The sequence below is a fragment of the Melospiza melodia genome, chromosome 3 (assembly GCF_035770615.1).
Source record: "Melospiza melodia melodia isolate bMelMel2 chromosome 3, bMelMel2.pri, whole genome shotgun sequence".
NCBI classification, from domain to species: Eukaryota; Metazoa; Chordata; class Aves; order Passeriformes; family Passerellidae; genus Melospiza; species Melospiza melodia.
In genome coordinates this window covers 51,303,416-51,328,695 of record NC_086196.1, presented here as the reverse complement: position 1 = coordinate 51,328,695, position 25,280 = coordinate 51,303,416, and the positions used below count along the sequence as shown (strand labels likewise).

General features: G+C 45.1%; 1 protein-coding gene across 2 annotated transcripts in view; it reads right to left on the bottom strand.

Annotated features, from left to right (window-relative positions):
• Positions 1–24,877, bottom strand: part of FRMD1 (FERM domain containing 1) — a 40,528-nt gene extending 15,651 nt beyond the window's left edge. For both annotated transcript variants that reach the window (XM_063151721.1, XM_063151722.1), the window contains exons 1-4: positions 24,829–24,877; positions 14,791–14,955; positions 9,961–10,051; positions 1,138–1,217 (exon numbers count right to left, since the gene is read on the bottom strand). In XM_063151721.1, the coding sequence (XP_063007791.1) occupies positions 1,138–1,217; positions 9,961–10,051; positions 14,791–14,886 (267 nt within the window). In that variant the 5' untranslated portion in view covers positions 14,887–14,955; positions 24,829–24,877. The remainder of the gene's footprint in view (positions 1–1,137; positions 1,218–9,960; positions 10,052–14,790; positions 14,956–24,828) is intronic.
• Between the last annotated feature and the right edge of the window lie 403 nt (positions 24,878–25,280).

Sequence of the window (25,280 nt, the reverse complement as noted above, 5' to 3'; positions counted from 1 at the left end):
CATGCAAACATCTCCATTTCATTTCTGGAAGTTGTTCAAGCCACCCTATTTTATCAGCTGGACTGGGCTTTCCGCCTGAAACCTCTTCATAGAAAGTAACCTTGTCAACTAACCCAGTCCAAAAGGCTAACTCATCTCAGACTGTAGTACTGCCAGTAGCAACTCACTGAGTCTTTTGTGATTCACATCACACCAGAGGTTCAACACTTATCCTGACCAGGAAAGTGTAGCAAGAATCCAATCACAGAGAGACCTCAAAGCATAGCCCATCCTGAGGTGACCAGAAACACCTGCTTTGGGGAGCTCTCACTGGCTGGACAGACAGCCCCTTCACATGACTCTGGCTGTTTCTGAAGTAACTCTTGTTTGGGAAAAGCAGAGCACATGCCTGGGGATAAGAGACATGTCCAAACCTCACTAGTTATCTACAAACTTAGCAGCAGAAATGGCAAGTGTGCCTATTCTGCAAAAGAAAATGCTTAGGGAAGGTGGAAAAAAGTAATTGACAACTTTTACAACGACCCAATTAAGATATCTGAAACAATTGCATGCTATACTTTGTTCTAGACTATGGCTCCTCTATTAATGGCACACACAAACAGGCATTATCATGTCTGAATGAACAGTATTAAACAATTACATAAGCTTGTCTTTATTTCATGTAGTTTTTCCCTCCCTTATCAGGGCTAGCTAGCCTTAAGAACTAGGACTTGTCTCAAACAAAATATCCTTCCTCTCCCTCCAGTGTCCTTTTGTACGTGCTCTGGGAAGAGTCACAGCTCCAGTCATTTCCCATGTACCAGATTCAAGTCACAAAAGGTTATTTTAGGCTGTTTTGCTTAAGGATAAAAATGAGGTCTCCAGGCTAAATTCAAATGGAAAACTGACCAACTGACTTTCTCCACTTCTGCAGCAGCCAAGCAGCAACCATGTGGCTACTATGGCTCAGCTAAAGGTGCATAAGGGGCTGGTTTAACTAATTGTGCAACTATGCAAAAGTCACTGCATCCTGCTAATGAAAAGTATTCTGCAGACCATCTTCAAAAGATGCTTTATGGACCTTAGTTTAAGAGTTTTCATTTCACTGTGCAGTCCAATAAAAAAGCAGCAGCTTCCAAAGTTAAACACCTCTCTTACTTTGGTGGTCTCTTTCTTCCATTCCTTTGAAAAGTATTTGCTAAGCTTCTGCTCCAGGTCTATAAAAACATATTCATTATCTGAAAGATAAGAAAAAAGGAATTCAACATAAAATAATTGGAAATGTTTAGTCACTACACATTTAGGTCACTCTACAAGTTATTTCCAAGCAATACATTTGCTGACCAGGAAATAGACAGGGCAGGGGAGGAAAAAAAACAGTACTCTTAAGTACATGTGCAATTCCAGACAGCATGGAAGGAAGGTCATTCACTTCTTCAAGAGATCCTGAGCTAAAGGTTCCCAAACATCTTAGCCAGAAATGCAGAATTCCTGCTTTATAATCAAGAAGCCATTTCCAAAAAGAGAAACATCATCTTACCCAGCTAATTGTACTGGCAGCTTACCAGAGGCAGTTTTTTATTATTATTAAACAAGCAAGCCCTACCCAAGCTTGTATTCTGCCATCATGTAGCACCATGGTCCAACATGGCAAAAGTAAGTAAAGAGAGCTGGGTACTTAACAGTACCCAATATCTTCTGCATGTGAAGGGGATCCTCTGAAAGGGTGAGAAACAAGAGGACCAAACACAAACGCCTTTCTCAGAAGGTCTGGTGTGTCCTGCTCACACCCAACTTCTTTCATATAGAGAAAGGATGAATGAAAGGAAGGGAAACCTGGCCTGCCTCAAAACACTAAAGGACCAGGACTTGCTCTCCACCCTAGTGAGAGTGAACAAGACACAGCCTGAATGGCACATCATCTTGAAAGAGGTTTATGCTGCTTTCAAAGCTGATGTTTCATAACACTGCTTACCAATTATCAAATACAAACAACTCAGCCAGTGAAAGATTTTTTTCCTGAGTCTTCAAGTCTCTTAAGAAAAAAATAAAAGACAAGACCTGACAGGTGTTTCAGGCTGCAGTAGCAATGCCAGCTGAGCACATTCACCTGACCAGTCTCTCCACACTTTGATCTTGCTTAGGACAGTGTTTTGACAGGTGACACAAGTGCCAAGATGAAGAGCTTGCTCCTTAAACATGAAAGGAGCAGGAGTAAAAAGGAGAGGAAAAAAAAAAAGAAAAAAGAACCCTTCACAAAACAAACTCCTGCCCCTTAAGACCAGCCCAGACTTCCAAATGAGAGCCTGCACTCATGTCTGTATTATGGCAGAAGCAGGCCTGGCATGGTCAGTGTTACAGTAGGCATTGAAGGGGGCTCTAAGCTACCTCACACCCCTTCCAAAGCATTGCAGATCCTTACAGGGGCAGATACAAATACTTTCTTTGCTAGCTTTCAAAAAACAAGCAAGCAAAACAACCTCCTATCGCCATCTCCTTCAGCTCCCACCTCAAGAAACCACATTTGGTGCTATCCAGAACTGGCCCACACATCACCCTACTAGGAAACCTCCTGTAAAACAGCACTAACACTGGATACAAAAAGTACAATGCCCAAAAAGTCGTGTTTCTGTCTCCATGCTCTTTCCTGCATTGTAGTACTTGCAGCTGTACTTTTAATATACCTACACTTCTGTTTATCACATTACTTGACATATCACATACAGAAACAAACCAATATTTAACTGCACCATCGAAGTGGCTGTATAGAATTTCTGAAAGTGTCTGTGGTGGCCAATTTAACTGCTGTAGCACACAGGATGATATGGAAGTTATTTCTGCTGCTTTGACAAGGAGAGGAAGTTTTTATCATCACAGAGATTGCATCTTGTACCTGCCTCTTCACTTCTGTCTAAGATAGGGTGGCTGGGGGCTACACTGGCCCCAGCCCTTCCTTCTCTAGGTCCATTAAGATCAGATAACACTGCCTGGAAGAGGCTGATAGAACTCCTAGTCAGTGAGTGAGAGAAGGGTTTGCTCATGTTAGGCTTGTCTCTGTCCCTAATCAGCTGCCAAGCTGGTAAGCATCACTCCATAAAGCTTTTATTAAAAAGTAAGGAAAAGCTCATTTAGAGAACCAATGCACAGCAAGTGACTGGAGTGGGATAACATAAGCACACCACCCAGTCCCTCCCTGGGCTTTGGCAGTCCTGCAGCAGGGCCTGCCCTCCACTATGGGCTCCCCACATGCCATGGGGCTGGTCCTGATGGCACAGCAATGATGGGTAAAGCCTGTATCAGCTCTGCCAGCACTGTGTTTTTCAGCTGACACCTTATTAAGTGGCTATAACAAGTTGAAGGGTAAGTTTTCCTTTCTACTTCAACAATGATCCCATGCCCAGAGGCATTTAGAGAAACACATTAATTATTCCTCAAACAAGAGGGAAAATTTCAATAGCAAGCACAGTGACATACCCCAAAGCATCCCATCACCCCTGAATAGTACGTCAGAAAGGGAAAAGTGTGACAGAACAGTTACACCACAGTAAAGCAATTTGTCACCCATACCCCAGAGCCCCTCTTTATCTGTCATGTAATTAGGTCAGAGATGATTTTGTGACGGCACAGATGTCACACCTGAGGATTCCAGGTTATTATCAGGCCTACTGGGAGATACACATAAACCACAAGAATAAGCCAGGCTACAGGAGGACACCCCAATGTACATCTTTTCTTGGGGTCCTCCAGCTCAGCATCCTCCCTCCCGTGCAAGAATGCAGCACTGCATTCCTGCCTTAATGAAGTTAATATGGCTGGAATGTCAACCTGCAATGGAAGCCTCCATCCACAAAAACAAAGAGGTATTTCCCTCCACAGCCCTACTTCTTTGTGGATGGCTTTGTTTTATTTTTCCTCACACTGGATTAGTGATGAAACCCTAAGAGATCTTTTGCCAGATGCTATTTGAAAATAAGCATCTCTAACAGATATGAGGGCACCAAACTGCAGCATCTCTGAGCAGTGCTGTAAAGGACAATATAGAAATGCACAGATGGCCCCCTTTCCAGGGAAGAATAAATTTGATCTGTGGATCCAAACAGGGCTGGATACTCAGCAGGTACAAACTGTCATTGCTACACTGGTCTCACTTGAAGGACAAGTGAAAGGTAATAGGAAGCTGACTGAGAAGCATGCTCACATAAAAATACACTCTCATGCACCTGCAGCTACTGACTCAGTTCATGAATCTCATCTCAGCACTGCAGGTGATCTTACAAATGCATCTGCTTCTCTTCAAAGGTTCCCCTATGTACATATATACAGATACCAGACCTGGCACAACCCACCAGTGCACTGCACTGCAATCCCAAGAAATGCATCTGGACAGCTAGCTCCTTTGCAGTAAAGAAATTTACACACTTCTCCCAATTTCACCTTTAAGAATTCTCAAATGAGATTGAAAGTTCATGCTGTAAAAATCACATCTCAAAATAAGCAGTTACCAGAAATGTAAAACACTTCTACTCTGCAAAATTAGCTGAGCACATTTTATGTATTTAAAAAAACATAGGACACGCAGTGTTGCAAAAAAATAATGTGTCAGGTCCCCAGTTAGAAAAAAATGACACAGTTCCAGTGAGTGATGCAGACTTACAATAGGCATTATTTACACTGCAGGAAAAATGGGAATGGAAAATTAAAGCTGTAATACAGGGTCAAATAATTTTGAATCATTGTTAACCTAAAGGCCATTATTTTGCATTAACCAGTTCCTCCTCATCTCATTTTTTATGAAAAGTAAGTTCTCTGCATAAAAGCTAAGTAATGGTGATGCCAAAAACTTGTTCTCCTCCTGTGCCCAGTGTGGGCTAGGAGCACTAACAAATTCCACAAAGGTGTCCTACCAAGAGTCAGTGCTTAGCCCCACAGGCAGCCAGGAAGATCCCATTAACAAATTTGGCTGAGTCATGTATATTTTAGCAATGCAACTAGACAGTCCAGAAGAATAGGATTCAGAGAATATATGAATTAGTGTGAAGCCAAATTTCCACATAGCAAGCATTTTCTGCGTAAAAGACAAGGAAAGAAATTATCCATGGCTATTGCGCTTAACTTTTCCCAGATGCTTCAAGAAGCTTTGTGGCAACACCACTATGTCCCCTGAGGTGCAACAGGAAAGAGAGCAGGAGCAGAACAGAGGGATGCTAGGGTTAGGGGAGAGCCGAAGCTTAAAAAAACCAAAAAACAACAAAAACCCACACTAAAATATACCTCACAACACATGCTGTAGCCCTCGCATAACCTGAACACCAGCCTGGATTTTTTTGTTTGATTACTGAAGAAGAGCTGGCTACACACCCCCTTTTGCATGTGGATCTCCCCAAGCTTCCAAGCATTAGTGATTTGGGAAAATCACTACCCACATGGCACCTGCTCCCACCACCTCTGCAGAGCTTCTCAATGCTCCTGGTGTTACCTTTCCAGCCAATAGAAAGAAATGTTGTTCACTTTCTGATCAGTTTACTAAAGGGTCTAAAAGAACTTGGTTCAGGAAAACCTTGTGTTTTTAGCTTTAGCTGGAAAGCACATGTATCCCAATGAAGGGAAGAATCACAACCCAGGCTGGGAGTAAAGCAAGGGAGGTCCTGGCTGAGGTCTCTTTACCTGGGATGGACACAAGGCTATGGAGGGTAGTATGAAAGGAGACAATATCAAGAAGCCTGAGATCTTGTGGTGTTAGGAACTGTCGAGATCTGAACACTGAGATAAAGGTTCAGTCATTCCTGGTAATGGATAGGTACTGCCAGAATTTTACATTGGCATCTTACATTTAGCAACAAGGCATCCCCAGGCAGACATCTCCAGACTTCAGCAGTGTCACAGGGGATTCTTCTGCACAAGAAAAGCTGCAGAGCCATTTCCAGCACTGCTCATCCAGGGGTGAACAAACCCTTAGCAATTCTCAGGCAGGAGAGCACTTGGCTGGATGTTGTACTGATACCAAAGGAGAAACAACTGGCAGCAGGTACAGGCAAAAAATTGCCTTCATAGGAAAAGACCATGTAGGTCCTTTCAAGGAGTACTTTGTACTCTCTGGACATCTGAACCCCTGCAACTCCCTCTAGGTGGTATATTTCTGCACGTGTGTTTCTTATATTGCATTTAACTCATCTGAGGTACCAAAGTAAGTGCAATAGAGCTGTACCTCAGGTTAGAATTCAGGAGAAATTCCTAACGAAGATTCAATTATGTAAGCAGATTTAAGAGAGGACAGGCAAGAAGCATGGATAGTGAGGAAGGACTGTGTAGTGAGCAAGGTATGTAGAAATCAGCATAAGGTATTTCAGAGAACTTTTGTTATTTGTCTCCTAAGAGACCCTTTGTTATAAGACACACTCATGTAATACAAAGATAACCTGTTAGCATATTCTGTCCATGAACTTCAGTACTGGCAGATATACAGATGCAGAAGAGTTAACTGGAGGCAGAGTGGTTTTGGCAGAGTTAATCACTGAGCTCCTTGGTAAGCATGTGCTGGGAAGCATGGGCTTGGCAAGGTGAACAGCCATTGCTTTAAAAAAACAGAGTATTATTCTTGAGGCAGGGGAGCTGAAGCAGAGGGATTTGATTTGTAAGACAGCCAGCCTGACAAATTCATAAGAGGACACAGAGACAGTGGCAAGGTATAGGAGCTGCAGTCTTGCTCCTTCCCAATTGAAGGCTTACATCTGCTTAGGTCAAGCAAGGTTTGCTCCTATAAAGGCATGGCCCAAAACTCAGGATCGAAGGGATCTGGGTTATAACAACAAAGGAAGCCTGGCTGTTCTTTGTCTGCTGACATTCAGTTTTGTTTTAGAAGACTGAATGTGTCTCTGCACACACTTTCCGATAACAAGAGGGAAACCTCCCGCAGGGAACTAGATAAGGTTGACCCCACAGGAGGATTTGCCATATAAGACCCAGCTGCTGAAGCCTATGGAACCAGATTGAACCTGGCAGGATCTTTCACTGAGCAAACTACAAGTTAAAAAAAAAAAAAAAAAAAATTAAAAACCAAGCACTTCAGCAGCAGGAGCACACAAGGTATAGCCTGCCTGATGATCCATGACAAAACTAGAAGAGCAACATGTCCCAAGGTTTGTAGGACCTCCCATTAATGCACATTCCTGAACCTGATTTTCAAAGGGATCAACTTCTTATAGAAACAAGTATTTTCCTCTCAGATATATTGGGTCCAAGCGGTTTTCCTCTTGAGAATAAAAAAAAACAGTTTAAGAACAGAAGGGATGAAAAATGCTATCCTGACAATGTAACTGTTACCCTTAATCCTGAAGCTTGCCCTCAGCATCTACAACAGCCAGATGAGAAGGCAACATATTTAGGTATCAAATGCTGGGAAACACGCTCCAAGACCTACAGCTTAGATCTTACAGCATTCATGGTTTGCAGCTTGCATGGTGCTTTGTGGTGCCGTTTCCCTTTTCGCCACGTTTAGGGGTTAAATTTCTGTTTATGATTAAGGACCCCAACCTCTCCCCCCACACACATACTTAGTATGAGACCAACTGAGCATTAGTGTATCTGTACAACGTCTGCAGGTCAAATGGGCTCCTAATCCAGATAATCCATGCAGTGTGATTGGCTGCAGTTCTGAAGAAATCCTTTAATTTTCATTCTCTTGCTACTGCTGACAGTCAGGGTTTTGTTGACAAATTAGCAGCAAAGTAATGGATGCAGGTGGATTAGAATATCTTGTTTTGCATGTGGCAGTATCAGACCACCAAAAATAAATACACATTAAGAAAGTGGGAAAGATATCATTACTAAAACAGTGTGGCTGTTTTTTTTAAAAAAATGTCTCTTTGAAGCTGCAGCACAGAGGTGAAAGCATGATGAAGGAGAGGATTACCTTGTTGAAAAATGCAGATGCCTCCTCTCTATTTTTTGGACACCTAGCTCAGCCTTTCCTGAGGGACCAGGCCCAAGCTTCCCCCATTCCCAGCCTCTGTGGGATGTACACTGACTAGGTACTCAGCCAAGGCAGTCGACTTCAGCATCCACAAGGCAACCTGGGAATGCAACACTTACCCAGCCCTCCCCACTACCTGACCTGAGCACTTCCCTTTTTTGAGATGAGAGCCTGTTGTGAATTCAAAAATCCCTGAAAAGCAGGCAATACCTTAAAGGCTACTTCCAAATGCCACACTCAGTGCTACATTTGCTATAGAGGCAAGATCTCAGCTGCCACAGGCAGCAAGGGAGATGATCAAGTCTGCTGACCAAATCAAGGTGGAGAGAAACCAAGCTGTAGAACAGAAAAAGTGTTTCCTTTCAGGAAAGCAAATAACCAGCCCCCAAAACAAACAAAAAAGAGATGTTAATTCAGGCTACTGGACGCCTGTAACTCTTTTCCTTAATTTTTAAAGCACTTTTTCTAGAAGAATTAGTTGCTATAAAAAGGAAGAATACTTTCATGAAGTGAGAAGACTGTTTCCACTTAAAGATGTGGACAATATACTCTGAAGTCTAGTCAGAACAGCTTTATTATGCTCTTTGGTATGCAGTGGTTACAATACATTTCCAACAGGCTGAAAGATATCTGCCACTACTGGGTATTCTGGGACCAGAAGCCCTGTGCTTGATAGGGTGAAGGAAACTGCTTCACAGAAAAGGTGTGAAGTAAGGCAAAAGCAGGGTATGGTAAATATGAAACAAAAAACATGTGAAGGGGGGGAAAAAGTGAAAGAACATGAGAAAAACAGAAGAATTCAGAGAAAATAGGAATGAAATTGCCCTGTCTTACAGGAGAGGACAAGGATTCCAATTTCAGCCAAGATGTCCTGCAAGTGGAATAGGCAAAACCTGGTGTTAAAAAATGTTGCAAAGGGGAGGCCTCAGAATCAGAGATGTTTTGTGAGAAAAGTTAAGAGCATTCAGGTCTCCTCACATTAAAAAAACTATTCTGGTTTAAAGCACAGCTGTATTAGGTTTAAGGACTCTTTTGGAGACTCTACAAACCTTATGGAGGATAAAAAGCTCGTGCTCCTCTCAGATTAAATGCTGCACTCAAAAAAAGCAGTTCTTACAGAATGAGAGCATAAAGGCAATGAGACAAACTTTAAAAAAACACCTTATTTTATCCTGCATATTTATAAAGAGGAAAAAGCAACCTTATTTAGAAGGGCTTCTATTAGACTACTATAATTTCAATGAAATATCTAGAATTGCAGTAGTAAATAACACAGTTTTTGGAGGAGAGACAAGTCTTTCAGTGCTTTTGGAAATATGGGAAGGCAAGATAAACAAGGCAACAGATCCATTTCCAATTACTGAGAGTTGGGGTGTGGGAGGGAATGTCAATGTTTACACCATACCAGAAATGTGATCTCTCATATCAATTTGCTTCTTTAAGGCATCATCTTAACACCATTTCCTGGCCAATACTAAGCCATAGGACCAAGCAAACTGGATTTTACCTCATGGACTAGAAGTTTTGTATTTCCCATGTGATATTTCAAAACCCAATGTGTCCCACGCATGCATTCAGTCCCTTACAATCATTTGAGTTTCCTCCCCAGTGCCACATTCTTCACATGTGACTTCAGAATATAAGTAACACTTTCAGCCCCAAAATCCTTTTAAAATCCACCTCCTGTTCAATACCTATAGTTTTGAATATAGTAACAAATATGTTGACTAGCAACTCCCACTACAGGAGAGAAAGAAAGCCCCACAAAGAGGTGGAATCCCAGAACAAAGGTGGAGAACAAAAGCCCCCCCTTTAGTCAATTTGTCTGTCCACATACCAAAGATCAAAAGAGCTCTGGGAAGGCTCTGCATAATCTACATACTTTGTGACCTTATTACAATCAAATTCCCCCTGCAGGCACAGCCACTGTGTATATATGCACACACTGTAAATACACAAGCGGGTCTGTGGATGTTTGCCAAGTCACTTGCTCGTGCATTGAGTTTGCTTACTTTTAACAATGCTGAGGCCAAAGAAGTGAGGCTCTTTAATCTTCACTAAATCACAAACTTGCTGAAAGAGCTCTTGTCCAGTGGCTTTGACCTGAAAGACACAACCAATCCAACATTACAGATGTCTCATGCACTTGGATGGAGCAACTCTTCTAAAGAGGAGATCTAAAGAAGAGTTGCAGGCCAATACATTTTTGGGTACCAAAGTAAAATACCCAAACACAACCACACCAGAGAACATCCTTTGTTTTCAGTATTATTGCTATTATCATAGAATAATAATCATTAATATTTACAGAAATGAAAATACCACTCCCTTACAATTTTTCTTGAGAAAATAAAAAAACCAAACTCAAAAGTTTCATTACGGAGAACCAGGTGCAAAAGTACCCAAACAAACACAAAGACTCTGAGTAGCTCATAGGTTAGAGATGTGGTTTTTCTGTAACCCACAGAGAGGAGCTCCTTCTGTCTCCTGCTGACTTCTAGTCACACAGCCATTAACATCTCTATCTTTGGCAGCTGCAGCCAAAAGCCTGTGAGGCCTTGCCTGTTTCCCTGCACACTGAGACCTTCCAATATCCCTGCCTCCTGTAATGCACAGACTGCCCCAGAAGGAGCATGGTTCTGGTTAACTACATGTGCAGACCTGGATGTGCACTATGATTGGAAGATTCCCCCACTAAACATCTCCCCATCCATAGCATCATTTCCCCCTGTCCCACTGCACCATCCCAGGAGTACTGACAGACAAACACAGAAATCCCCCCAGCCCACAGACACACAGGGGAAGGAGTCCAGAGAAAGAGCAGGTGGGGAGAACAGAACAGGACTGACACAGACAACCTCAGCTCAGGCCATGGTGCAGCCAGCTGCAGCTGCAAAATGGGCCAAGACCTTGGAATTTCATTACCCCAGTGCTGGACCGTGCAGATTAGCAGTGCCAGGAGCAGCTGCCTGCAGGGGTACAGTGCAGTGCTTCCTGCCGAGCAACAGAGAGGACAGGGCAGAAGTCGACTGTTTAACTGCTACAAACCAATCACCATCCTAATTTTTAAAGCTCTTATAGTCTAGGTATGCCACACACCCCAGAAACTGGCTTGCATTCACCTCCCTGCCCCAGGCCGTACCATGTCACTAGACATGGACAATGGGAAACAGGAGGTCATTTAAGTACTCATTTTCTTCTACTTGACAAGGCATCAGTAGCCAGACACTCACTGCTGCTTTATCAGGAGCTTTGAAGCCTGCACTACACCAATGCAAACACGTGTAAGCTTTGAGCAGGGAGGAGGTAGTGCACAGTTCTGATAAGACCCAAAACCACATCTGGGTCTTATTATAATGAGTCTCCATGTAAGACTGCACCCTTTCAGTCTCACACCTAGATGCAGTGTTTGGTCAGACACTCAGAACACACACTTGGAAGGGAAAGTTGGGCACAGAGCAATCTCCTTTGCCAAAGAAGCAAGCTCTGAGCATGTTCTCCTACCTGGGAAAGATTTGCTAAGAAAGATGTGACCTACCTCTAGCCAGAATGGTTATGGGCATGCAAGAGTCACTGGCAGCACAGGAGTCTCTGTGAATGCTACACAATGAAATGAATTTTCTAAGTGGCAAGCTTTCATACCTAAGGGAAGAAAAATCTGCTTTAAGATACTTAATTCTAGGGAACTGAGTACTTCAAGTGACAGTTTTGTGGCACACAGCTCTCAACAGTGATTTAGGCAGAGTTCTAGCACAGCAGGTATGTTACTAGCACCTTGTCCATTCTCCTCTTAGCACTTCCCTTCTGTATCAAGTTCTACTCCCAGCCTTAAAGGCTATGCAATACCAATTACATTTGCAACTGCTCTTCCCTCCTACTTTCCCCTCTGCTCAAAGCAACCAATATTTCCCTTTGCATTTTTCATCTTTGGACTTTCCTCCCTATGCATACGGTTCCTGTGCCAAGATTGATCTCAGAAATGTTATGACTCATTCCTTCCATTGATATTTAGCTTTGTCTCACGTCGGGCTCAGGGCTTCTTTACACGTGAAATTTAGTCCAAATGAAATCAAGTGCAGGTTTACAGACGGTAACTGCTACTCCAAGGTCATTCTGTGTACAGATATTCACGTGCATTAGTTGCCTATATCTGTTTTTCTTGATATGCATGTTTTGAAACATTGGCTCCCCTGTTCACAGAACAACTGAAAGACTTTAGACCTATGCTTGCCATTCACCAACCCACATGCCCTCACCAGACTTCCTCCACTCCAAAAGTTTCTCCAACTTTGCCTTGCCCTCCTCAGGGCAGCTGGTGAGCTGCAGCACCCCTAGTTCCCCTCACAGCTCTGCTTCTCCTCACATCCACAGCTAGTCCCAAGAAGGCAGATTTACTGTGCACCACTCCCCAGATTCACTGTACATTCAGAAAGGCAGACATCGAAGTTAATTAAGAGCTACTTGACTGTGGGGGAAGAGAAATTAAAATGGCTCCTGCTCTTCCCTCTTCAACTGCACTATCTCTGAACGGTGTAAGACAAATACATTTTAAAGAGCAAGCTTCAATCTGTATGTGACCACATAAAACACATATAGGTAAACTCTTATCTGGAAGGGTGGAATTTATACGGGAGGGGAGAGGGAGGATTTACCTGCATAAACACTGTGCTTATCATGGGAAGGATCTATAATTTATTCTGCTGGAAAGATAACTATTCCTACCTACCTCAATGAGCTGCAAGCTTGTTTAGTATTTGCATTCCACACTGAAGAGGTTAAAAGGCTTTGGAAATCTTTAGTAGTAGCATTATTATTCTAATAAATGCACAAAGTATCATCTGTGGTTGTGCTAATTACATTTGGGTTCTACCAACATCACTAGAAAATTGCCTTGATGTTTCTTTAAAAAAGAAAGATCTCTCCAGCTGTGAAATCTTAATTTTTGTTGCTGTTTTGAATGAGTGTTGTGGTAAAGTCCAAAGCCAAAAGAAAAGCTGTTTCTGGTGACTTGCCCAGCTGTAACAGGTCATGTTTCACTCTCTATGCAATTAGGACACAACCATGTGTTGAGGTCTCATGTTTTGGCCCAGGCAGCTATTCCCTTTCACACACAGGCATCTCCAAGTACATACTTTCCCAATTTCCCAGACACCAAAGAAAGGGGTATCAGAAATGACAAGGGCAAATGTCTTTAACAGGAATACAGAGGGCTGCTGTGGGGGATTCCTCTGCAGGACAACCTAGTGAGGCACAAGGCACCCCAGCTTTTTGGAGGGGCAGCAGGCTGGGACAGGACAGGGTAACAGGATGGGACACAGCACTTTTCCTCTGTTCTTGTCAGCACTCAAAGCACAAGACTATTTCTTATGCTTATTAAATATTTTAGAGGCATTAAAAACGACATGCAGATGTAGCATTTAGGAACCTGGTTTAGTGGTGGACTTGGCAGCGTCATGTTTATGGCTGGACTCGGTCTTAAGAGTCTTTCTCACCCCAAATTTTTTTACAATAAACTGCAGGTTTTTGTGATTTACCAGAGCATGATCTAGTGGTGAAGGAACAGCTGTGTGCTCCATTTAGACACAGGCAGAGTGAGTAGCAGTGATAGTGTCAGCCCTGGCTGGTGCACTGCCCTCCTGCACCTTCCCCATGGCCAGCAGCTCTGCTATCTCCCATCTTTAGCCTCCCTGATAAGAGCTATAAGAAGGTGAGATTTAGGGTCAACTGCAACAGACCATTACCCAGGCCCGTACACCTGCTGCCAAGAACTTAATTAAATCATCATTTTCTGCCTTGCACAAAAGCCAGCAGATTGCAGAAGCCTTCTGGGGCAGTGGATGGGCTGGGTTTGAACCAGTAACCTAGAAGCAGAGTGTCCCAGATTTTTCTGTTAAAGCTTTATTCCATCCAGCCCTCGAGGTTGTTTCAGTTAAGGACGCCACACTTACACATAGCAGGTAGGAAAATTCCGACATGGATTTTGAAGATTAGCACGCATAGTTTCAAAAGCCACAGTTTCACTCAAGTACTTAAAATAACAGTTCACCTCAACTGTCTTCTCCCCCTCCTCATCCCAAAGCAGGGAAAAAAACCTACCCAAAACAAAGGCAAATCTCCCCAGCCCACACGAGTGCACACACACGCTCACAAGAGAGCACTTATCTTTGAAACTCGCTGGTCCTCTGAACACCAAGTGCCTCTTGTCAGCTCAGTTTCTCACAAGTTCAAGGAGCAGCCGGCACTGCACAAAGAGGCACCGTGCTGTGCAGACACCGTGCCACCCTGGGCTGCCAGCTGAGCTGGCCCTGCTGTCACTCACACACACTTCCAGACATTCGAGGCAGCAATCAAAGAAATGAAGCGACTTGCCTCGATTTTCTGTGTGTATGAGTACTCAAGAGGAGGGAAAAAACCCAGCCTCAATGGCTGTTTGCCTTAGACTCTTTGAAGGGATCTGCAGGCTGTCAAAACCAGGGATAGCTGGACTCTTTACAAGAGTAAACAGCCATATGTTGAGTACACTTGCTAAGTAATCAAGGTATTTCAAGTCCAATTTTTTAAAAATTGTTGGATTATTACAAGCAGCAAAACCATTCAGAGATAAAAAAATGTAAATAACAACAGTAAAAGAGCAGAGGAGACCCCCACCCTGCAAACACAGCCCTGACTTCCAACAAACTCTGCGAATGAGTTGAAGCTGCCCAATTAGAAAATGGAGCACCAATTACCCTAAGCTGGCTAATAGCCTTTTGGTCAGCAGACCAGCACCAGGCTTTTGGGAGAACAATGGGAGCTAACAAATCTGAACCGCGGCCGCGATGCAGTGACCTCCCAGCACTCACCCCGACGGCCAGGCTGAGCTGCTCGCGGGTGGGCAGGAAGACGCAGACGCTGCGGATCTCTGGCTGCATCCTGCCTGCCATCAGTGTCCTGCTCATGGTGGGCAGCTCCACGGGGGCTGGGCTCTCCTCTCCAGACTGGTGTCAGGCTCCCTTCATCCCATGTACCTGTTGAAAAGGCGAGAGCATCAGTGCTGTGCTTCTGTTGGCACTGGGAGCAGCTCACAGCATGCATGTGGTGAGATGTTTAAAAACAAAACCACTCCCAACAGTCATCCATTTTCCAGGGCCAGTCAATGTTTCCACCAGCATCACAGCACACACCAGGCAGTGTCAACCTTTTAAACAGCTCGAAAGTCCCATGAGAGTGCCATAAAGCAATGAGGTCTCCCTGGAATAACAAACCAGACTCAAGGTTTCCAGACTCGTGTAAGCGATAAGGCAGGTGGCACCTTGGGCTGCTGCCTGAGAACACCCGTGACATGGGGGAGCGCCCATCCTTCAGCCAGGCACCTCGCTCACTCCCAAAGCAGAGAGTTCAATGGGCTGTCAACAGGCACATGTCAGTGCACAGGAGTTCATCTGTGCTGTCCTCCCCCTCACTCCATCCCTACTCCCTGGGAAACCACTGCCTGAAATCCTCTACACTTCCCTCAAAGGAGGAGGTGGAACACAAACTCAGCCACTGTGTAACACCTTTTGTGAGGTAAGCACTGCCCTCCTCTCGAGCACTGAGCACAGGCTGCACAAGCACCTTACAGCTGAAGTTCAGATATTAACAGAAATAAGAGATGGAAGTTTTCTTTGCAGCCAAATGCAGAGAAGCCAACATCATCTTGACTTTACAGCTAGTTTCCTCAGCAACTTGTACCATTTTATGTATAGCCCTCTCCTCTCCAATGCTCTCAGCATTCCTCTCAGGAAGGATCCTGCGGCACCTGATGAATCCATCAGGAAGGGGAGAGGCTCCTCAAGGCGATGCCAGCAGAGACCTAAACCAGCAAGGTACCAGCCATGGGGTCCACTCCATCCCAGTACAGGTTTTGACGTAAGTCAACCCCCAATTGCCCTGAAACAAACAGGTTGACTCCCTCCCACCAGCAGCACCTGAGCAGTCACCTGGAGCACAGCAACAGAGGTGCTGCTGGCTGATGCCTGTCCCCAAAGTCCCCGCACACCTGGGGACAGGTGCAGACCCCAGCAAGGCTTATACCTGCCTGTATACACATACACATATATGCATGTACTTGTGTGCCTGTGCACTACAAATAAGTTTTAAAAGCATTGTTTTGTGTTTAAAATCATGTTTGTCCAGGTTCAGGAGAAAATTATGGCAGAATCAAATTCTTGTGTGGGAGACGGGAAAAGCAAACAATAATGTAGAGTACAGCAAATAGAACTTGGATCTATCCCTCTCCTTTCAACTCTGTGCTCAAGCATCAATTTTTTAAAATTATTTTTAAAGCAAATACAAGATAGATCCAAGAGTGTTTTCTTGCAAATACAGAAGCTGTTCCGTGCACCACCTTCCCAGAGCCAGCATATACAATGCTTCTTAACAAAGCAATTTTTGATTCAATCTGTGTAGAGCATTCCTTATAAGACAGAAGTGCACCAAAAAATGCTGACAAGGGAGTTATTAAAGTATTTTTTCAGAACAAGTATTTAGTTTAACAAGACCTAGGAGTTTTTAAAAGATTGCTCTAAAGCAAGTGAGAAAAAGGCATTTGACTTTATGGGACATGTGAAAGCTGCTATTAACTGAAATATTAAGAGAAAAATTCTGATTTATCTTCTCTCATTGAAATAATTATACTCACATGCTCTCTTAGGGTCCAGACTACACACTATTAACAGATGTATATAAATTACAGATGTCTACAGAATGACTTGAGGGCAACAGGTCACCACTATTATTGCCAGCTGATGTAATTCATGCCATAAACTTTATCAACAGCATAAAGACCTCAAGTATGAACTTATCTTAATTGTCAAACGGCTGCACTGGACGTTCCCTCTCACAAGGGATATCACAGCCAGTGAAGACACTCATAGGGCTCAAAACAGAACTGAAAGTAGGACAAAAAAGTTACCATAAAACACAAACACAGGCACACAGATTCCTTTGGACAGCTGAAGAAACTGACTCCCACTTCTCCGTAGCCTCTACAATAAAAAGTTTCTGGAGAGTTTTTCCCCACACCTGCTTTTTCCATTTGAATTTTTAAGAGAACAGCTGTGGACCCTTGGAAGAGGGAAGTGAGAAAGGCAGAAGAGAAAGTGTTTTTCTTATTATGATTCAAATAAGAAATGAGCTTGTAGACCGTCCCACAACAGGTAAGGGGTTAAAGAAAAAACGTCCTTAATCTGAAGGGGGAGGTCAAACACAAGCTCAGCTCAACCTTCTCTTCTTTAGAGGTATGTTAGGATGTGATAAAACATAATGAATCATTAACTTGCTAGCAATGCATGTTTACACCTTTCCTTTTTTTTTGACAAAGTTGTGAGTCAGGAGTAACTGCCCAATGAAAACAAGTGACCAGAAGGAATGCTCTTACTTAAACATACACAATTTCAGACTGCCCATATGCCATTCCTTTGTTTACCACAAATTCCAACCTCTTAACCTCAATTAAACCATAAAAGCTCCAGCAAATGCCCTGCAGATGAATTAATAAAAGCTGAAGTCAATCATCAGCCTCTGGGACACTCTACAGGTTGTTTGTTTTTGTTGTGCTGCTTTTTTTTAACTAACATTCATGTTTTAGCTCCTGAAGAAGTGCATTTTGAGATGCAATTGCTTGGTCAAAGGCCCAGCAAGTCTATCAATTAAAACAGTCAAAGGCACTATTTGTTTGTATTCTTCTGGTATCAGACAGGAGGCTTATTAGTGCCCAGAGTGGTGGCACAGCTTATTTAGCAGTGTTTATTTTACCTAAACACACATGAAGACGATCTTTGGAAAAAAAGCCTGTCATTAACTTCAAGCCTTCTCTCACTAAGCAGCTCAAACATGGTCATAAAAACTCAATTAAATCTTCCCCTCCCCTCTCCACAGACCCTCAAGTCGCCTCCCAGCACAGGACCAGAACCTCAGCACTTGCTGGATCCAAGCAGGAATGGATGAGGTTTGCCCCAGCAAGGCAGAAAAGAGCAGCAGAGCCCCCCATGGGAGGAAGAGGAGTTGAATGAGAAGGAAGGAGCCATTTGCTTCAGGGATCAGCAGGATGGCTCACTGAAACACCACCCAGCATACACCCAATGGCACAGGGATGTCCTGCCACCACTGAATTTGGGGCCATGCCGCTGCCAGCCTGTCTGGGAGAAGGTCTCATCCAGACACCATGTGGGTACTTGCAATGAACCATTTGTTTTACACACTAGTTCATAACACCACAGCAAATTGAGTCCTAAGTCTCATTTCAGCCTCTAGGTACAGCTACAACCTCATCTCAAGGGGGATAAAGGGAACAGATGAACGAGCCATAATTTACCAACTCAGAGCAGCAAAGCAGAACAAAGTTCTTATCTAGCAAGAAAAAAAGCACAGGTAATTCTGTGCTTCTCTTACAAACACCTTGAAGCATGCTTTTTAAGGTTTATTACAGTAAAAGATCTGCTTTTGCTAGAGCTGATAGAGAATGAGCACCGAGCATCTTCCTGATGAAACCTTACCACAGTGGCCCTACAGCCTCCCATCAAAAATTGTCCAGAAACATTAAGACTCTTCTTAATATTTTCCAGACACCATCCAGAGATCTCTTAGGCTTCTAAGAACACTAGACTCTTAGGCTGCAGTTTCACAAACAGCTTAAGCAGCTTTAATCAAGGCAGTCCTGCAGCAAGACAGACAGACAACTGCCTGGAAACAAATCTGCCTTTGGCAGCAACCCACACCTGGGCTGCCTCGTACTCATGATGAAACACAGTCATAGAACTGAAAACACCCCTCACCTTCCAGGTATTTTGCCCCCTCAGATGCACAGTGTAGGGCACCAGTACTATCTGCAAAAGAGAGTAATGAAGAGCCTGAGCAAGTAAAAGATGTCATGATGGCATGTATAAGCCTTTCTCAGCAATTTTAAAAAACTCCACACCCACCTCCTTTGACTAACCCCTGCAATGATGAAAATTTCTCTGAGAAGATGCATCAGCCAGGAAGGAGCGGAAACAAAGTTGCTTGTCAGGGCAGAAAACAAGATTGAAGCTAAATAGCTTTATGTCATGGCTGTAAAATGATGTGAAAAGTGCCACCTGTGACCAGCAGTCAGGACAACTAGGTCACATCCTGCAGCAAACTCCCAGGAGCACATGGACTTTTCAAATGTGTCCACCTCAGCATCATTCCAGGACTAGCACAACACATCCAAGGGCAAAGATGCCACAGAGAGGTAAGGTACCAAATTTGGTATCCACACACTGCTCTTTGGGTAAAATACACACCTTTCTTCAAACACTGCACACTGCTTTGTAGGAAATCCCTATTTACAGCCATTGAACAAGGAACACCAGGACACCTCCCAGTCACTCGGGTGCTCTGAAGAACTGGATTCCAGAACTGGTGCAGCTTGGCTGACAGATGCAACACTGACAGCAGAGACAGCTGGCTTCAGCCCACGGAACTGGGAGATCAACTTCAGCAGGCTTTCTGCACCTGCTCAGGCGTGACCACAGTCCTCTCACAGGACAGAAGTGTGGGCCTGACCCCCACCTTTCCTTTAGGATTCCTCAAGAGGTGCAATGCAAGATGCCCTCAAAAGCTCCAGGGCTGTGAACCCAAGCAGATGTGATGGGGAAATCACTGAGCATTGGTCTTAGATACCAGCCAACATCCTTTTTTCCTGTACAAGCAGCACTCCTTGGTGACACTGAGCTTTAACAGTAGCAAGGAAAATGCTTTCTCACTAGTATTCATTGCAGGATTAGATGCAGCTCTTAGGCCTGACTGCTCAGGCTCCCCACCTTTGTGCTATACAGTCTTCCTGCCCCACATCAAGCAGTACAAGTGAATCCTGGAACAGAAAACATGCTCTAGTACTTGTAACTCTTCTGCTCTGCAGCCACACACAATGAGTTTAAGAAGAAGGGATCTCCCAAAATTCTATGGGCACCCCTTCCTAACCTGGGGCCATGCTGCTATGACACTGTTGGCTGCCCTAGTCCTTAAACTCAAAGATAGGGACAACTCTCCTAACCCAGGGATGCTGGCATTCTCTTGCAGCCAAATAAAAGTGACTCATGGTTTTGGGTGCACAAAGTAGTCCTTGAAGGAAAGGAAAAAATGCCCAACAAAGGACAGAGCACCAAAGGAGGTGCTCCTGCAGCACATGGAAGCGCGAGGGCAGGGCAGCAATGGCAGGACCACGCAGGGTACCTGCCACGCTTCCATCCACCTCTCCCATGGGAAGAAGAAAGCTCCCCGGCAGTTTGCTCCCTTTGAGGACAGCACAACATGAATCACTTCATGAGCTTAATATTTAGCTGAAGCAAAACTGAGTTCAGGAGCTCTTTGAAAGACATAGACAATGAGTATTAAAGGCTTCAGGCAAAAAGGGATGAATTAGGATCTCACAGGGATAATGTTTTTCCATTATTTTTAAGTGATGGAAAGTGGCTTTGAATTTTTGTACACAAAAAACAGGCAGCCTTTTAAAATACATTATTTTATCAGTACTACGTGCAAAACTTAGCAATGTACACATTTTAAAGAACACCCAAAGTGTAAAGTCTGCATCTAGAGCATGCAATTCCTTTCTAGAATGCTTATTTACCTGGGAAGACAGTCTTCTTGTGGGAAGATAAACGGATCAATTGATCCTTCCTTTTCCCTGAATGGTAAATGTAGTAGTATGTACTACTATTTTTGTAGTACATACAGTACTTTTTTGTACCCTATAGCATCTGAGTATTGACAAACAGTTTCTATTGCAATGAATTTCATTACTGCTGCATAATCTACTAATGGACTTGTTTATTGAATACCAATCACTTATAAGTCTTTCTCATATTTCATAAATCAGGCACATTAATTAAAGTTTAAGAGTAAGTGGCAATTTAAGGTATCAATTGGCCTAGACAACTGCAGAAGCATGAGAAAGAACCAGCAAAATATGGCATTGGGCATGAGCCAGCCTCAGTATCCATTACACCTCACACAGAGCAGCTGCAAAGGAAGCCTGGTCAGAAATGCCAAGCTCCATTTTCTCAGCTGGATCCCCAACACACAACACATGAGGCCTTGCAAAATTAAGAGAAGTGAATTGCTGGAATAGCCGTTCAGTAACAGCAACCTTGTCACCCCTCAAACACACCAACATGTCCCTTTTGAGGTGGATCCTTAGGGAAATCTCATTTATGGGCATACAAGTGCACAGCTAGGAGTGCAGCAAAGACAATGCTGGTCCAGAATCTGCATAAGAACAAGAACTGAGATACCTCAATTTAGCACTCCAGTGCCTGGCAATTCTACCTTGTAAATTGCAGCTCTTTACTAAAGACCATTCATCTTTTCTATCTATGGGAAACGGGAGAGGCAAAGTACAGGCAGCAAGTTCTTTACAATAAGGGAAAGCCAGGCTTCCTTCACAGGCACAGCAACAGCCAGGAAACTTCAGAGGAGCAGGAGAGCAGCAGCTAGACATGGATTCTCTACTGGCAACTCAGAAGAGAAGCACCTTCCTATACTGTGCAAATTGCAAATGCACGACACGTCCTGACCCAAAAGCCTATCAGTTAATTCTCCAACTGGAAACATATTCCATTTTTAGTCTGCCAAGGCTGCAAACAGGATTTCTCCCAAGGGGATCCATTATACTCTTGCCTCAAGCACAACAGATGAGAGATACTCTTCTACAAGTCTGTCTTTGCGCAAGTTATTTTACAGGGATAATATTTTTTCACTTGAGCTACACTGGACTGATTTGGAATATATCCCTAAGACTCCAGAAGTCTGTTGCAGAACTGTCCAAAAATTTCTTCATCGCTATTCTCACCAAGATCTTGTAACAATTACAGAAGCAGCAGACTACAAAGTCTTTATTAAATAAATAAAGAAAGAGCAAAGCATAATTATAATTTCACAAGCAATACCTTGAGCTGCAGGACAAATAAGGAGAGACATGGGTTGGTTTTTTTTTTTTTAAACTATGTAACAAATTCTTCTGAGTAGGAATAGCTTCGCCACCAGTAATAACCATGTAAAAAATAAATTGGCTTGCTTCCCCTGAGGAAGGGGAAAGTCCACTGCTGATCTCACTGCATTTGAATCACTATCTAAATATCCAGACCAACCAGGCAGTTTCTGCATCAGTTTGCTTCTAACTTTTTCCCCCGCTAAAGTGTACAGCTAATCTTGAAAATATTCAGAGCAGAAAGGAATACTGATTTATGTGAAGTGGACAAAAAGAATAGATAAAACTCCACCTGGAACACAGCTTGCCTCTGTTACTAGTGTGAAAATGCCAATCTGCCAATACCTTGATAAAATTAACACAAACAGCAGGGTCTTTATGATTAGATGCAGTTTCAGAGACTGCACACAGCACTGTCAGACATCAGCTTTAGCAAAGCAATGGGGAAGACACAGACAAAAAAAGAAACAGAACAAAAATCCCCCAGCCCTACAGAGTGCTGCACTTTTGAGGTGATGCTGAATTGTGCAAAAAGAGGAAATGGAGGGGAAAAAGGAAAAGGCAAACATAAGAAATGGTTAAACAAGAAGCAAATTATCTTCTGTGATTCTCCAGGGAGCACCTCCTCCTTGCCAGAGGATCTTGTTTGGGCCAAGCCCACCGTTTGTCTGTGCAGAGTTACTAACCACACGAGGAATTAAGGTACCACTGCTTAACACCAGCGAGATAATCGAGCAGCAGCGCAGTAACAGGGGACTTTCTGCAAGAAAAGAAGTGTAACCCTGGAGCACAGTAAGCATGCAAGCCATTTTCATTGTCTCACTTTGGAGGAACAGTAGGGCAACGACTTAACTACAAAAGCCAACTGATAGAGAGCCAATCATTGGATTCATATTTTACCTGCCGTGTTGGGAAGACAAAAGTGCTGTAGCTTTAAAGTACTATTAGCTTTGATTTTTTAAAAAAACAAACTAAAATATAACAAAGAAAAAATCCCAAAACCCTATAAAAATTCACCCATTAAAAAAAAATCTAAATTATATAGCCCTGGGTCTAAAACCTTCTATCAGAAAAAGATGAGAAAACCACATGTAAATCCAAACCATTTTGGTGTTACTGGTATTTAACCCATTTTATCAAGTTTGTATTAAAAAATCCAGTTAACAACAACAAAAATTCTAAGGAAGGGAAAAAAAACTGCCCAAAAAGCACAGACACATTTTTCAGTACACCACTGCAAATAATCACTAAAACTCATGTTCTTCAACAGTATTGTGTAGACTTATTTCTGTCTTACTCTTTTTTGTTTCCTCCCCTCTTTTCTTCCTCAAGGTGATCTCTACAAGAAACACAACCCCCACTCACCTCTTAGATCCCATTTTTTTCTGATTTGACACTTCTTATCTGAAGCCAAAACACTGGCTACTACACAGACTCCCACCACCACCAGGGCTGAAAGCAGAACACTTAGATTAAGAGTGTTTAATTGTACATTTAAATGGGGGGAATAAACGACAGCGAGGCCAAGGCATTCTGTTGTCATTAGAAATTTTCCAGGAACAAAATAAAAATTAAAAACGCTACACAAATTAATGGGCCACCAATGTTCAAACAGTTGTGGTTTGTTGGTTTGGGTTTTTTAAAACATTTTTGAAGTAAGTACTTATTGTCAGGGCCCGAGCATCACAGCCGTACTCTGAAGAAGGGACAAGGTTCAGACAGTGTGCTAGTTTTCTGGTGGGGTGGAAAAACACAGATGTGCATTTTAAATGCCACAGGGGAGTTAACCTGAGAGCCTGTCACTGCCGAACAGCAGAAGAAACATCTCTCGATGCGGACGATGACGACTTCTCAGCACAGGAAACCCAAAGCCTTTCCCTGGAAATCGTTACCAAAAAACAATTCCAAGAGGCGGAGGAACAACGAGGTACGGGGATTTCTGCCTTGCTGACGCCCACCGCCTCTCCCGCAAGCACAACCTGCGGGGACACTCTGCTCCCGTCCCGTCCCGCCCCGTGCGGTGCATCCGAGTCCCTCGGGGCAGTCGGACCACCCAGACCAGCCCCACGGGATGCCTGCAGCCCCACGGGATGCCTGCAGCCCCTCGGAAAGAGGCGGCCCAGGGGCTGCCCCACAGGCTGGACCCGCGGGGCCGCGTCCCTGCCAGTGTCCCTCGGCACCTGCGGGGCAGGTGGCAGCCAGCCGAGCACCAGCTGGGACGCGTCCCACACTCGTGCCGCCGTACGGCCCCACGGGGCTCTCTGGGACACGGCCAGCCGCCTCGGGTGTCTCCCGAGCGCAGCCGGTGTGTGGCTGATCCCGCCCAAGCATCACCCCATCATCCAGCGTCAGCGAGACCCACCGGCGGGGCCCGGGCCACGACACCGAGGGACGGATAAATCACCACGACCCCAGGCTCCTCCAGAGCCCCATTCCCTCCTGCTCCCACCTTGTGCCTGCCCGCTCCCGCTGCCTCCGCCCGAGACCGCGCAGGGACACCCACGGCGGCGGCTCCGACGGGAAAACCCCCTGACAACGTGACAGAGCCGGAGATCGCTCCGGCCGGCGCTCGCACCGCCCATCCAGCCACAAAGTTGTAAATAGACTTTCGCAGCCGCAGCCGCGCCGTGGGACCGGCGGCCGCAGCACGGAGCCCTCCCGGCCCGGCGGGCAGCGCTCCGCGTCCCGGCCCCGCCATTCCCTGCCCCGGGCGCAGCCGCAGCCCCGCGGGTCCCTCCGCTCCCAGCGCCGCCCGCAGCCGCACCGGCACCGCTCCCACCCGGGACCCGTCCCGCTCGCCTTTGTCCCCCGGCAGCGCACCGGCACCGGCACCGCGCCGCCTCCCCCCGGTGCCGCGGGAGCCCTGGGACACCCCTGGCCGCTGTCCCCGCAGCGGAGCCCGCGGACTCACCGGGGGCGCCCCGGCCGCGGAGCTCCTGCGGCCTCTCGGCGCAGCACGCAGCGCCGGCAGCAGCGGGGCGGGCGGCGGGCGCACGCCGGAGCCCCGGGCGGGAGCGGCGCTGGGGCGGGGCCAGGCGGGGCCGCACACGGGAGGGGGAGCCGCGGGGGCGGGACGGACGGACGGGACGGGCGGTGTGTGCCCTGCCCGCGGTGGTGGGGGGCTGCCGGCGGGGCTGCCGGGCCGTTCTGGTTTGGTGGGCACTCAGTCCGTCGTACGGGCAGCAATGAAGTTTGCCTAGGGGAAATTGCAGCTGAGAATGACCACAGCAAGTCACGGGAACTCGGTCCGGGTGGCTGTGCCGCCCGGCGATGCTGGCAGGGGGAGATGGCCCAAAGCGTAAAGAGGTGCCGTGTAAGAGTCGGGATCGCATCTGGGAACTCCGCGCCTGGAGTTTCGGGCGC